This window comes from Piliocolobus tephrosceles, chromosome X (genome assembly GCF_002776525.5).
Source record: "Piliocolobus tephrosceles isolate RC106 chromosome X, ASM277652v3, whole genome shotgun sequence".
Taxonomy (NCBI): domain Eukaryota; kingdom Metazoa; phylum Chordata; class Mammalia; order Primates; family Cercopithecidae; genus Piliocolobus; species Piliocolobus tephrosceles.
Window position 1 is genome coordinate 88,222,250 of NC_045455.1, and position 15,015 is coordinate 88,237,264.

General features: G+C 40.2%; 1 protein-coding gene across 1 annotated transcript in view; it reads right to left on the reverse strand.

Annotated features, from left to right (window-relative positions):
- Positions 1 to 300: 300 nt before the first annotated feature.
- Positions 301 to 15,015, reverse strand: part of LOC111540450 (protein POLR1D) — a 45,956-nt gene continuing 31,241 nt past the window's right edge. The window contains exon 3 of the mRNA XM_023208737.2: positions 301 to 2,024. Within this exon, the coding sequence (XP_023064505.1) occupies positions 1,757 to 2,024 (268 nt within the window). The 3' untranslated portion in view covers positions 301 to 1,756. The remainder of the gene's footprint in view (positions 2,025 to 15,015) is intronic.

The window sequence follows — 15,015 nt, forward strand, 5'->3', positions numbered from 1 at the left end:
TGTAATCCCAGTACTTTGGCAGGCTGGGCGGGTCACCTGAGCTCAGGAGTTCGAGACCAGCCTGGGCAACATGGCAAAACCCTCTCTCTACTAAAAATATAAAAATGAGCTGCACATGTTGGCGTACACCTGCAATCCCAGCTACTTAGGAGGCTGAGGCAGGAGAATCGCTTGAACCCAGGAGGCGGAGGTTGCAGTGGGCCGAGATACTGCCATTGCACTATAGCCTGGGGGTAAGAGCGAGGCTTCATCTCAAAAAAAAAAAAAAAAAAAAGAATAAATACAGAATACATACAGAAATGACACAACTCAGCTTTATTTTTACTTAATTACAACAATTTTTAAAAACTCCATGACTTTGTGCTATTTCTAATATTTAAATAAAAAACATTTCAAATTTTGCACAAATAATTTAGGCTAATACATAACTAGATTTTAATAAAGTCAGATGAAGCAATAATTCCTCCTCTGTGTTTGAAAGGAATGAGTGTGGTTACAAAGCCACAGGATGAGTCCCTGGGATCTGGGGTAGGAGAAGGGGTGGATCAAGAATGCTTTGGGTTTGTCACTTCCTAGCAGGCCGAGGGTGTGACACAGCAGCTTGGTAGCAGAGAGGTCTATTCTATCCTCTAACACCCCAATGCTAACTTTTTGGATGTATTTCCTTCTAGCATGTAGAAAGGGCTTTTCTTGGCTGCCAGGAAGTGGGGAGCAGGGATGTGGCATCGTGATGATCTGGGGACAGCCAGGCATATGCTCAGACACTTTGGAAAACTGGGAAAGGTGAACAGGGAGACAGAATCTTCATCTTCTTCCTTTTGTTGACTGGGGAGGAGGGTGCTTGGTGACATTTTCCTGAGTATAAAGAAGGAATACAGGTTTGAAAGGTTTGTAACTGTATGTGAAAACACGTACTGAAAACGAATACTGGGGGAAAAAAGGCATTGTAAACACTTCTATTTAAAATGAAGATTTCTGGAACAATTATTCTATATAGTGGTATCACAAGTCTTTAGCTGGTAAAATCTAGCACTGAAACAACTGTTAATCTTTAACTTGTGAGGGTTCTTTTTAAAGCACCACTTAAGACCTATATATTAAAAAAATTAAATATAGAAAAATTCTTCTATCTAATAAATGAGTTTGAGAATGCACAGGAAACAACACAACCCATTTTTAAACTTTTAGTAACTGAAGTGGAGCATTAAATTCAAAACCACTTTGAGGATTCCTACATGGTTCACCTCAGGGAAAACAAATGCAGAGCTATCAAAGAGTTTCTCAATACATTCCCAGACCTTGGAGGGCTACAGCATTTCATAAATATGGTCACTGGACTGAAGATTTCTAAATTTTAAATTTGAAACCCCCAAAAAGTAACATATAGGATTTATAAGTATTTTATTTTTTTGAGAAATGACAAAAAATTGGAACTAGTTTTAACAATCTCTGAAAATTTTAAATTCTAGACATGTTTATTTTGAAACACACTTCCAAACAAGATAAACAACAATACATATGTCTACTACACTGCAGAAGTAGCTTAAACTTGCCAAGACATCCTCCTTTGTACTTGTTTCCTCAAGAGTTGCTAGGTCATTTTTTGCCCTTGGCCAACAGCCTCTTGAAAAACAACAAAGGACCTACTGTCAAAGTCACTCTCAGGTGTTTGCCCTGCCAGCTCATGCCTTCTCCGCACACCGCACCCCCAAAGGAGCACGGAGGCCCGCAGGGCTGGCTGGCCCTGGTTCCAGCCTCACCGCCGGTTGGACCGCTTTTCGTACTTGTCCTGGCTGCTCCGCTTTCGCGGCGGAGAGTAACTGGCAGAACCTCGAGCACGGAAGCTGTGCTTATAAGGATGGCTTCTGTGTTTCTTCGGGTTTTCTTCTTTCTGGGCCTGGCTCTTCGCTGGTTCCTTATCGCCCTCTTTTTGTTCATGGTCTTGCTCTTTATGAGAGGGCAATGTGTTTTTAATTGTGTTAATTAGAAATCTTTTATTGGTACTGGCAAGAGGACACTTCATCCTGGGGTGGGGAGGAGAAAAGAAAAAGTATCACAAATCAAATAGTTAACTCCAAAGCTGGATCCACTATCGTGATTAGTACCAAAGAATCCTGCTCCCACAGAATCGAGTTTCTGAATTTGTTAGCTTTCCTTGCATGCCACCTAGTGTAAACTCTGAGTACCAGGGGGGAAAAAATATCAAGACGATTGGATTTCTTGAGACAGACTGCCTGGAACACTAAACCTTTCTTCCTTCCTGGAACTAAATTTCCTACTGAAGTTCATATGTACAGGTATTGACCACACTGTGAACTAACAGAATCATTTAATATTTTCTTTTGAACTAATAAGTGCCCTATTTGACTATAACCTCTTTTGGATTAAATTTATTGCGTCTTGTGTTTTATTACCAGACAGTGAAAACTGTTCCTTTTCCAAGGCAACTAAAAAGTATATTCTGCTGTATCTTAAATACAGAAGCTAAATGATCTACTACAGAATAAAAAAAACTATGTAAAGAATCCATAAATATGCAATAATCCTTTACTTAAAGAAATTCTTACACCTCTATTTCAGGATGCTAGGCTATGCTCTGTGGAGGGGCACTTTACTCTCCCGCCCTGGTGAATTTCTGTGCAGGATATATTTAAGTACCTTCATGATTCAACTTCACCTAGGAGAGGCTGCAACCAATCAAATAGCTAATTATTGTGCTTAGATTTACTTATAAACTATTTCTTTTTCAGGTGTTAATAAATCTTCCATTTTCAAAAAGATGACCCTATACAAATGAGAACTTTCATATTTCTCTTAGCCTTGAGATGTCTGCCATATGATGGGCTAATTTAGGAGTATGCTGATTCCCAAAATCATGTTATTCAGGGTGGCTGGTATTAAACAAAAATGAATGTAGAATAGCCACCTTTCTATAAAACTTTGATTTACAGAGAACTGCAAACAATACTTCAAAATCAAGCCAACAACACTCCACCATAGGAATGGTGTGGACTAGTACTGTATAGGTGAAGTATAGGCAGTCAGGCATCAGCATAGCCTCACTCACAGAGGTCAGACCACCTCAGAAAACCAAAATGGCACTGAATCTGGAAGTAGAAGGAAGAAAAACAAGAAAAGACCTCCTGCTGCAAATAGGTAGCTCTTGAGCCTAGAAGGACAGAGAAAATATCTGAGAAAAACCAATGGTTACTCCCAGTGTGCTGTGTCTTGTTAATGGTCAGGCCAGAAAAGTGACAAAGGAATGAACTAGAACAAACAGAAAACCAAATTTAGAAAAGAACAGTGGAGTGCAATAGAAACAGTGGGAACATTCAGAGGTGGTGACAGCTCTGGAGTTTAGAAGCCACAATGAATGAGATGAGTGGCAAAGAAGAAAGGCAATAATAAAGAAAAAACAGTTCTGCAAGTACTGTGGGGTATAAACTATAGAGCTTCACGGAGCTTCCAGAAAAGGTACACCAGCATTATGCTGCCTTAGTAGTCTCAAGGTAAAGACATTTCTACCTCCTGGGGGCACGCTGGCATTAGGACACTCCTGTGCAGGAAGGCAGGCATGTGATGAGAGGCAAGCCAAGTTCTCCTGCAGGGTCTGACAGGGTCCTACCGAATGCAGGTGTTGCTTTGGTGAAGACACTTGAGCCATTGCAGTTGCAAACTCAGCAATGATTCAGAACAGTATTAAATACTGGCATGTTCCAAAACAGTGTAACACAGCCAGCCTACAGGAAAAACTACCCTTCATCACAGCAAGTAAAAAGCTTAGAGGGCTCATCTTTGGCAATGGTGGTCTGGTGCTTAGTATAGGAGCAAATCTTTTTTATAGGCAAATGAACTACATATACCTCTTGGATATATAGGGCTAGGAGTAGCTGGTGAAACATGTCCAGCAACAGAAGAATTCTGGGGTCTTTTCACTGAAGTGGGCCATCTCATTGGTGGTAAACTGGCCAATTCTTCTCTGCATTAAACAAGGAAAGGTACTTTTCCCAGATGTGATGGTAATCCAGGATCTCAGAACAAAACCTTTGGAAACTACTGGTGAACTCCACTCTATTTTGCTGTTTTCAATGTCAGATCATCTTTAAAACCAAATGCTGCCTCGAGGTGAGCAAAGCCCTGCTACTAACTGCAGCGCTGATGCCAAGAGGCAGAGGGGACTGCACCTATCTTCCAACTGCTAGCGTAACCCACTGACTCAACATAGTGACCCAAAGAGTTAGCGAGAGAATGAGATGGTTTTATAGACTAATTCCACAAGAAAACTGGCATTTACATCTCTTTTGACATCAGAAATGCAGTTTTTTAATGTTGGTTATGCCTGGGATTCTATTCTAGGTGAAAAGTCAAGGTGGCTTGAGGAGATCTTGGTTTACTGGGGTGGGGTGGAGGTGGGGTTTGAAAGTCAGACATCTCCCAGGCAGGCCAGTACACATTTTCGAAGTGACGACAAGTGCTCATTCACACTCTACTAATAAATACGGCAGGGCAATGACATACAGTAGTTGCAAGCAGATGTGAAGGTACATATAGTAAATAATTTTGTGTAAAGAAATTCCAAAATCTGCATAGAATAGATCCAAGTGTAAGGACAGCAACATCAAAACCAAGGTCTGAGGGAATCAGCGGGGGGAGCTTCTCTGGCCTTTAGGGTAGAAATTAATTTTGCTGAATCTCACAGTCGGTTTTCATTGCTAAGAAATCATACTACATGAGACAGTGGCTGGGCACACATGCTCTGGAATCACACTGTCTTAACAGACTGGATTTCGGGCGTATTATGTAATCTCCCTGCTGCGTCTTAGCTGCTAAGTGGGAATAATAATGGCGACTATCTTAAAGGGTTGCATGCAGATCAAATGAATGAGAACATGTAAAGTACTCAGAACAATGCCTGACACATAAAAGCACTTGGTTAATTTCAGCTTTGGTTCACAACCTACTATTTAATTAGCTGTGTGATCACAAGCAAGTTACTTAAATACTCTTTGCATTCATTTCCCCCACTTGCAAAATGGGAATAACAGACATATCTACCTTAAAATTTAGCATGGTATCTGGCATACAGCAAACTGCAACAAATGTTACCTACAGGTCCACAATTTCTTATCCCTAATTCCAAAATTTAAAAACCTATTAAAACCAAGTTATTTTTATGACACCAAAATTTGTTTGGCAGCAAAACTTGATCTGACCAGACTTTGGGCTATTTATATAGTCTTTATCCCGTTTAATATAAACATTCATATGTTTTGCTGAAAAAATGATACCATGTTGAACAAGTACAGGGTAGTGGTGGTGGGGGATCTAGTACATGCTATCTGTGCTGTAATACCTTTCTAAAATGTAAAAATATCTAAAATTAGAGACTTATTTGGATACAAAGGTTTTAGAAAAAGGATGGTGGACCTATATTATTTTACTCTCTCTTCATGAGAAAGGGTACACATAGCTCTCAAATAGGTTAATACATCCGGAATTTTTCCAAGATGGCAACTCAAGATATCCCAAAGCATCAAATCACCTGTGATAATAAGTTAATCAAGAACAGAGTAGAATCTCTATGAAAGAAAAGATTAAGAAAAAAGTAAGCCATCATTGAAAGTTAATGACACATTTTATATAAGTATCCAAAAAAAGGGTTAAAATTTAAGTTTTGGTACCTAAAATGGTTAGATTTGTATTTGTAGAAGTTTCAGATTCCAGGCTGTCTCAATTCTCCATTGCTACATGGATCAAGAGGCTACTACACACTACCTTTGAGCTTATCATTTGTATTTCCGACTGTTCCACAAACCCTCTAGGCCTCTGACCTCAGATGCAAAACTAAAGGTTGAAGTGGGTAGGTGATCTCTAGAGTCCCTTCCAGTTTTAGGATCCTCTGCTCATGCTCTGTACGTTAACTCTTTAGAAAAGTTCTCTCTTCTCATTCATTACATTAGGAAATTATTTCTTACTGCCATTTCCCGCCTCCCCCGATCCCCCGCAGTATTTCAGATGACATGATAAACTGGCATTAGACACTCCACTATTCCCGGCTTTTCTTGTATCAGCTTTAGGGTAACCATCTGAGCCCTGAAACTGAGCATAAGATCACAGGCCACAGCTGCCTGCTGTGTCTGCACCGTCTGTTACTGTCTATGCCCCAAAGGTGTGCTGGGGGAAGCACTGGAGGAGGCCACAGGACAGGGCAGCTGCTTTCCTGTCTTAGCTCCGACCTGGAGGGTGACTTTCTCACCCTGGGTAGTTATTTTTATATTTAGTTTATTTTTGTTTCCAGAAAGTTATGCTAGCTCACATGATAAGAGCCAGATTTAAGGTGCTAACAACATAAATGGATATAAACCCTAAATATCATGAGACCAGTGAAATCTGCTTTGGAAAGTACCCATGACACACTGTCAGATTTGAGATCTGGCATTCTATCTGGGTTAAACTTTAAAAGGAAAGCAATTTCCTTCACTTTGAAACCTGTGGGCTCAGAAGCTATGATGAAGGGTTCCACATGCTTCAAGAATCTGCCACTGGAGAGACGAAGACTGACTGGGGCTAGGATTACAAGCTTTTCACCTTTTTTGTCTCTCTTGCGGAAGCATAGAGGTAGTAGTATCTATCTTTCCACAGATTTAGACCTGCTACCTTTTGCTTCTAAAACATTTCCTGAATAGGACCTATCTGAGTGACACAGGATCACCAGCCGACGGTACACTGAAGACACAATTACCTTGTTGCCTCATTTCATCTCCACAACTGTCATCCAAAAGGAAAGAAAAGAAGAAAGGTAAAGCGCCTATCCACATCCCAAGCTAGTAAGATGTGGAGCCAGATTGGAACCAGGGAGTCTGGAATAGAGCAGAAGAAGTGGAGCAGAGAAAGGTTCTCTGCAGTCTAACCAGATGGCCAATTAACAGAGCAGTCAAGAAAGAAACCACAGGTGAAAAGCTTGTCAGCACACTGTGGCTGAGGCTCCTCATCCAGGACAGGCACGAAGCAGCAGATGCACATACAGTGACAGGTCTGCTAAGAACAGCTGGCCACTCAGGAGCCCAGGAGAGTCACCAACACGGCCAAGGACAAAGGTGGAGAGTCCCTTAAACACGCCTGACTCTGAGAGGTGTGAAGTCAAACAGGTAGTGGGAAGTAAGAATTATTTTTATGGTTAGGGAATAGACACCTTGGAGTCATGGAAGCAAGGTTCCATGCAGTGCACTTCAATTTGTTCTTTTATTCTACGGACAAATCCATTCTCATACTAGCAAATAGCATATCTTCCATTCTGTACGTGTCTTTGCACTCGCATGGATGCAGGTCTGGAATAATGCCTCTAGAAAGACTGAAGCAGAGGCCTAACTCCATTCCCAATTCTCCATGAAACAAGGGGAATATTTTTTATCTTGATGCTGTGGTTGATTACAACTCATTTTGTTGTTTAATGCTGCCACAACTACCATAACCACCCCTGATGCTACAGTTTATAATTTGGCAATCAAATGCCTCAGCATGTGGCCACCTGAAAAATGCTTTTTATGGTGTTATAATCCCTATTAGTAAACTGTTAACCCTTAATTACTCTGTGTACAACAGTCCTGAGGCTCACAGTGGGTGTTCAATGACTGTCTTCAACACTGTACCTAAAAGTAATCAAAAATCATTGACATATTTGTTTGTCTGTATATGTGTGTGTGTATGTGTATATATGTGTGTGTATATATATGTATGAGATATGCAAAGCATTATGCTAAGCTCTGTAGCAAAGATATATACCAAGCTATCTGTTTATGTGTCTCTGTCTTTGGAGACTACCAAGAGGAGCAGAAGGTAGGGGAAGTCGAAGTTCAGAAGCAGACATGTGAATAGTAGCACACTGAGACAGTTTGCAAGGCTATAATCCTCAGCCTCCAACTCCTTCAGCAACGCAAATCATTTACATAGATATGTGCTCTAACAGTAACACATTCAGGGCTCTCTCATTCACTTTCATAACTGGATATGAAAGGAATGTGGGAAGCAGGGGCAGTAAGCATTGGCACTTCAGCATGTTATCAGACAATAATCCACAGAGAGAAGTGATGCCATGCAAGGAGTGTTAAGTGACAGATAGGAAAGCCAAGTTATAGTCCCATCAGCGATTCACTAGCCAGGGCTTTAGGGAAGCTCTTTGGGTCTCATGTTCTATATGTATAAAGGCTTTGGGTCTCTGTGGCCTGAAAATATTGCCAAGAGCCTCCTCCATGAATCGTCTGAGATGTGAACCCTTGCTCCCCTCGTCATTGTTCTAGCACAGTCAGCGTGGCTGCCACACTGTGATCGCCTGCTTGTTTCTGTATCCACCGGTGGATTAAAAACTTTAAGGCCAGGAGAGTGAGTCTTCTTTACTGCTGTCCATGATTGGCCTCTTAACATACCTACTGGTGCCCTGTGAATACTTACATAAATAAGTAAACACATGTCTGGATAAAGGCTGGATAAATTATTTGCTTTCCAATAATCAACAGTTGATGACATAAACTGGAAGAACAAGATGGGTGACTTCCTTCCATATCTCTAGATTGACTCTCAATCCAAACAGAAAAGCATAAAAAAAAAAAAAAAGTCATTCTCCTTAAAACAATTGGGTTAAGATAACTCAAGAATCATTTTCTCTCAATTCAATCTTTAGGACTTATTTTGCCAAAATAAAAGTTTTTCCAAGTATAAGGCTGAAGTTCCACAGGCACTAGACTCAGAAATTATACTGGGCAGTAGATAAGCCAAAGTGAATGTGGCCAGAATAAAAACAGCTTTGTAGACAATGAAGCTGGACAAATTTCTGAAATTTATGCTTATAAATTCCTTTATGTTGACTAAAAGGAAGTCATATGAGCCAATATTTCAGCTTCTCCTAAAGCATCTGTCAATAACAGCGTCTAAAGAGACTCTTTTGCTGAAATACATCCAAGGAAGAATACAGCACCAAATGGTCTCTTGCTTTATAAAATAAAAATGGCATCCCACTTGCATTTTCTTTAGCTCAGCAATCTCTTTCTGGCACCTGCTCAACCATCTATTTCTTATGGAATATCCAAAATGAAAAAATAATACCACCCACTCTAGTTCTATTTTAAATTTTAAAGCAAATAAAAGGTCTTCTAGATACTTAAAAAAAAACAGACCATGGCCACTAGCGAACAACAGATAGCTACTCTTTTAAGAACTGTCCAAGAAGGTCCACTCCACAGTGATGGGTCTTGGCACTCTTGTGGCTAAACACCTGGCCAGGCTACCTAAGTGCTATTTCAGCACAGAGAAGCTGTCTGCCCCTGGCCGAGGTGTAGGATTGTTCTGGATTCTGCAGAGCAGGCTGGTATCATTATTTTTAATTAAAAAAAAGGGATTAGTAAACTGTTTTTCAAATTTGTGTGAGCTTTAGAATCAGCTGGGTATCTCTTTAAAACTCCAAAGCCCAGGCCACACCCTAAGCTCATAATCACTGATAGTAGGGCAGAGGCATCAGTATTGTTTGAAGGTTTCCAGGTGATTTCAAATGTGCAGATACATTTGAGAACTAATGACTAATGGTTAAAAGTTTCTTACATACACTTATTTAAATAAATGGAACAGCAGATGGAGGGCAGGTCCCCTTTGTCCCAGCACCAGTGAGTAGAAGCAAGCCATGGTTGTCATGGGTCCAGACCTCCTTTCATAGCCCGTATCTGTTTGGGTGTGCTCAACTGCTAGACTGAACTCTGGCTAGGAAAAAATAGTTGCCCCTGGAATAGGCACGTACCCAGAGATTCCTGCTTCCAGAGCAACACAGATCAAGAGTCAAAATGTAAACATTACGAGAGAGAGAGAGAGAGAGAGAGAGAGAGAGAGCGAGCAGACAAACTTTATTTTTAATGAAGTGAAGTCTTCTATGGGACTGACTTGCTCAACTGTTCAGAGCAGTGCTTCCCAAACTTGGTAAGATCTTCTGGTAAGCTTAAAACACAAAAACAAAAACAATCAAAAAATCTGTAGGACCAATCTTAGACTTCTCTATCAGAATGCCCTGGAGTGAAGCAGGGAAGGAGATCTGTATTTTTTATTTTTATTTTTTTGAGACGGAGTCTTGCTGTGTTGCCCAGGCTGGAGTGCAGTGGTGCAATCTTGGCTCTGCAACCTCTGCCTCCTGGGTTCAAGCGATTCTTCTGCCTCAGCCTCCTGAGTAGCTGGGACCACAGGGACATGCCACCACGCTCAGCTGATTTTTTGTATTTTAGTAGAGATGGGGTTTCACTGTGTTGCCCAGGCTGGTCTTGAACTCCTGAGCTCGGGCAATCCACCTGCCTCGGCTTCCCAAAGTGCTAGGATTACTGGCCTGAGCCACCGCGCCCGGCTGGAGATCTGCATTTTAAAAAACCTCTCCAGATTATTTTCTCATTAAAAAAACTATTAAAAAGTGATCAATAGAACACATATTTGTTATATATTGCTGTAACAGAGTCCCTGGTAGAGGATCACAATGGATAGCATTCCCCGCTTCTCGTGCTCCCCTTAGTGCTCACTGTTAGCAGGCCTAACTTCTCACAGACCTTTATGCATTATGGGGTCCCATGGCCTTCCCTGACCTGGCCAATAGAGGATTACACACAGTGATCCAAACTTGGTTTTTCACATACATAGTAGATATTTTCTCACAAGGATTCATACAGTGCTGACCAATTCTTTTTAGTGACTATAAAATATTCAACAGTAGGATGTACCATAGTTTATTTAAGTATTTTCCTGTCTTTGGACATGTGGACTGCTTCCATTTTTTTTTACTATCAAAATGTGCTACAATAATTCTGTACTTAGGTCTGCGCACATTTATTAAGTTCTATGAAAGAGGGATTACTGGGAGCAGAGTTCCTGGGTAAAGGGGCACAGAGAACTGTGACTCAACATTTTACCCAGGGCCCTGCACAGAGAAAACCACACCACTGCCTGAAGCCCAACACTGCGCCCCTTTCCACATCCCTTCGTCTCCACTGGATTACTTGCCTTTTTCATTTCTGCCAATCCAATGGGTGAAACTTAAGTGCTATTTAAGAGGAATATAAATACCTATGCATGCGCTCCCACCCCCATTAGATTATAAATTCCAAGACAGCAGGAATCTTTGTCATTCTGTTTACAGATACATGAGTGTCAAAATAGTGCCTAGCTCTGCTAAGTACTCAATAAATGTCTGTTAGTATGTTTACTTATGGCCATTTGTAGTTTTGATATATACATGTACACAGACACACACACACACAGATATGGTTTTCTTTTTATAAACTGATTTGTAGAAGCTTTTTCAATATTGAGTATTAGTCCTTTGTCTGTTACATATGGCAAATAATTTCAACCAGTCTACCACTTGTCTTTTTACAAGTTAACTTTTCATATGGTACCTTTTTCTATGTAGAAGTTTACTATTATTATGACACTGTTGAACCTGCCGTTGTCTCATTCATAGCTTCGAGGTTTTGTGCCTGGCTAAGGGAGGTTTCTACCTTATCCTTGCCAATATTACAAAAATATTATCCTGTATTTTCTTCTATAAGATTCATATTTTATATGTTTAGTTTTTAATTTTTAGTATTACAGATGAATAGTCAATTGTATTAGCACCACTTACTAAATAATCCACCCTTTCTCCACCACTATGAACAATGACCTTTTCCCACACAGTTAGTTCATATACATATGTGGGTCTCTGTTCTTTTTTTGTTTTCTTTCCTTCTCCGCTCTCTTCCTTCCTCCCCATTCTCTTCCCCCGGTCTCTACTCTGATTCTCTATTCTCTCTCTAATGTCTTTAGTCTTAAACTAATCTCATACTAATTACTATACATTTACAGACTATTATATCTGGGCATGCAATACTGTCATCTCATTCCTCCCAAAAATATCTTAGCTGAAAAACTGCACCTTTATAATGGAGAGATCTGGTAGTCACCAGCTTTATCAAGGGCAACCTGACATTAAGTCCTCCTGACCTGTTGTAATGAAGACGTATAAAACATCACCTATGTAATAGTCCTTCCTGTGAAAAAAGTTTAACCTGAATCTAATCAAGAAAACATAATCAGGCAAATCCAGAATGTGGAACGTTTTTGCCTGGACTCTGAATCTGCATCCCAAACAAAAAGCAACCACTATAAAAGACATTTTTGGGATGTTAGATGATGATATGAAATTATACATTAATTTCATTGATATGGTAATTACAATGTGATTATGTATGAGAATGTCTTTGAGATCTGCATGCTGAAGAATTTAGGGCTGAAGTATCAACTTGCCTACAATTAATTTTCACATGGTTCAGCCAAAAATTATATGTTTGTGTATTACATGTAAATATATCACACAATCATAATCACACAATTTCCTTTTTTCTCAGTATGTTTTCTACTGGGCTATTGACTGTATAAGCAAGGAATTGATTTTGAATGTTTATCTTGTGCTGAACCACTATGGGTAGACATCCTGTCTTCAACAAATGACCCTCTGTCTCCTTTTTTCTCCTCCTAGTTATTTTCCTTGTGTTGCTGTATTTGCTTGCTGGCACCTATCTAAAGCAGCAGTTCTCAATGTGTGACCCGTGAACCTGAGAGTCCTCCAAACTCATGAGGCAATCTACAAAGTCAAAGCTATTTCTATAGTCTTGATATAATTTGCTTTTCTCCAGAAGGTTGACATTTGCACTCATGGTGCAAAAGCAACAAGTAAAACAGTGGCAAGAATCAAGGCAGTGATGAAAAACTACCAGTGGTCACTATACTCTTTACCACCATGCGTTAAAAATGGCCAGTTTTTTGGCCGGGCGCAGTGGCTCAAGCCTGTAATCCCAGCACTTTGGGAGGCCGAGACGGGCGGATCACGAGGTCAGGAGATTGAGACCATCCTGGCTAACACAGTGAAACCCCGTCTCTACTAAAAAATACAAAAATCTAGCCGGGCGAGGTGGCGGGCGCCTGTAGTCCCAGCTACTCTGGAGGCTGAGGCAGGAGAATGGCGTGAACCCGGGAGGCGGAGCTTGCAGTCAGCTGAGATCCGGCCACTGCACTCCAGCCCCGGCAACAGAGCGAGACTCCATCTCAAACAAACAAACAAAAAAAAAAGGCCAGTTTTGAGACTGTCCTTGATTAAACAGTATAAATTATTAATTTTGTTAAATGTTGACCCTTGAGCATTGGTCTTTTTAATAATATATGTGTATAAACGGGACATACATACAAAGCACTTCTGCTACTTGAGATTATGATGGATGCCTCCAGGAAAAGTACTTGTGTGACTGAGTGGCAAAGTAAACTAGCTGGCTATTCAGACGTGGGTGAGCCTGTCACTTCAAGGGAAACAACTCACAGTATTCATTGCCAATATGCAATTGGAGCTTCCAGATGAAAGAAAATTAGAATTTTGGTAAACTGTGAACTTGACAGGTTCCCTTGACACTTAAAAAAGACTTATGAGATTAGTGATGATATTTACAAATGTTATTTAAAAAATATTCTATAATGACATGTGTCAACATCTGGAAGCTTCATAACTCAGTGAACCAGTATTTTCCAGATGACCAAGGATGATGTTACAAAATCAAGAATAAGTAGAAGATTCAGCCAAGGTACAAAGATATTATATAAAGGGCTTTTACTGTAAAAGAATAAGAAAAGTACACATTATTAGAAAGAATATTAAGAAACTACTCCTTGTTGAAATTACTTGCAAAGTTCTGATGTAGTATCAAAGAAGAATAGCTACAATTTTCTGAAGGAGTTATTGAAATACTTCTTCCTTTTGAAAATACATATCTTTGTAAGGTAGTATTTTCTACAGATACTTCAGCCAAAATAACATATTACAACAGATTGAATTCAGAAGCAGACAGAAGAACCCGGATGTCTTCTATGAGTCAGACACCAAGGAGGTTTCCAGAATTATTGTACTCAATATATTTTGTTTTGCAAATATAGTTATTTTTCATGTTATTTATCTTAACATGTATTAGATTTGTTATTTAAAAATGAATAAATACTTAAAAATTGCTCAACTTTAATTTTAAACATTGGTATTGATATATATAACCCACATAAACAAAAGCTCTTTGAGGTTCTCAATAACGTAAGAGTCCAAGTATCCTAAGATGTTCGAGAACCACCATTCCAAAACAACTGAGATAACGAAATAACAATGCCAGCAGGAATTCTTGTCATGCAGACTCACGGGAAAGTGTAAGTTTCACATCCTAGTTTTCCCTGGGATCCACCTCTTACAATCTGGAGTATCTTACTTTGCCTGGCATCCTTTATTTACTCCCTTTTCAACATGCTTTTCCCTATACCTGGGAAGAAGCTGCTAGTTGTCCCTCAATATCTGCTCTTCCTTTTTTTCTGTAGTCAAAGAAGCCTAGATACTTATCTGCCACACAACTGCCTATGAAAAAAAGATGAAATTTCTGTCCTTGCAGCTAGATGTAGACATCAGAATAAATTCTGGCCAATGGGATACATGGAGAAATGGTACATATAGCTTGGGTGTGGTGGCTCATGCCTGTAATCCCAGCACTTTGGGAGGGCAAGGTGGGCGATCACTAGGTCAGGAGTTCAAGACCAGTCTGGCCAAGATGGTGAAACCCTGTCTCTACTAAAAAATATATAAACATTAGCTGGGCGTGATGGTGGGCGCCTGTAATCCCAGCTACTCAGGAGGCTGAGGCAGAGAATTGCTTGAACCCAGGAGGCAGATGGTTGCAGTGAGCTGAGATCTGGCGACAGATCAAGACACTGTCTCAAGGCAAAAAAATAAAAAAATAAAAAGAAAGAAAGAAAGAAAGAAATGGTCAGTGCAACTCTGCAACTTCTGGCAAGTTTTCTTTTCTTTCTTTTTTTGAGACAGAGTCTCACTGTGTCCCCCAGGCTGGAGTGCAATGGCGCGATCTCGGCTTACTGCAACCTCCCTCTCACAGGTTCAAGTGATTCTCCTGCCTCAGCCTCCTGAGTAGCTGGGAT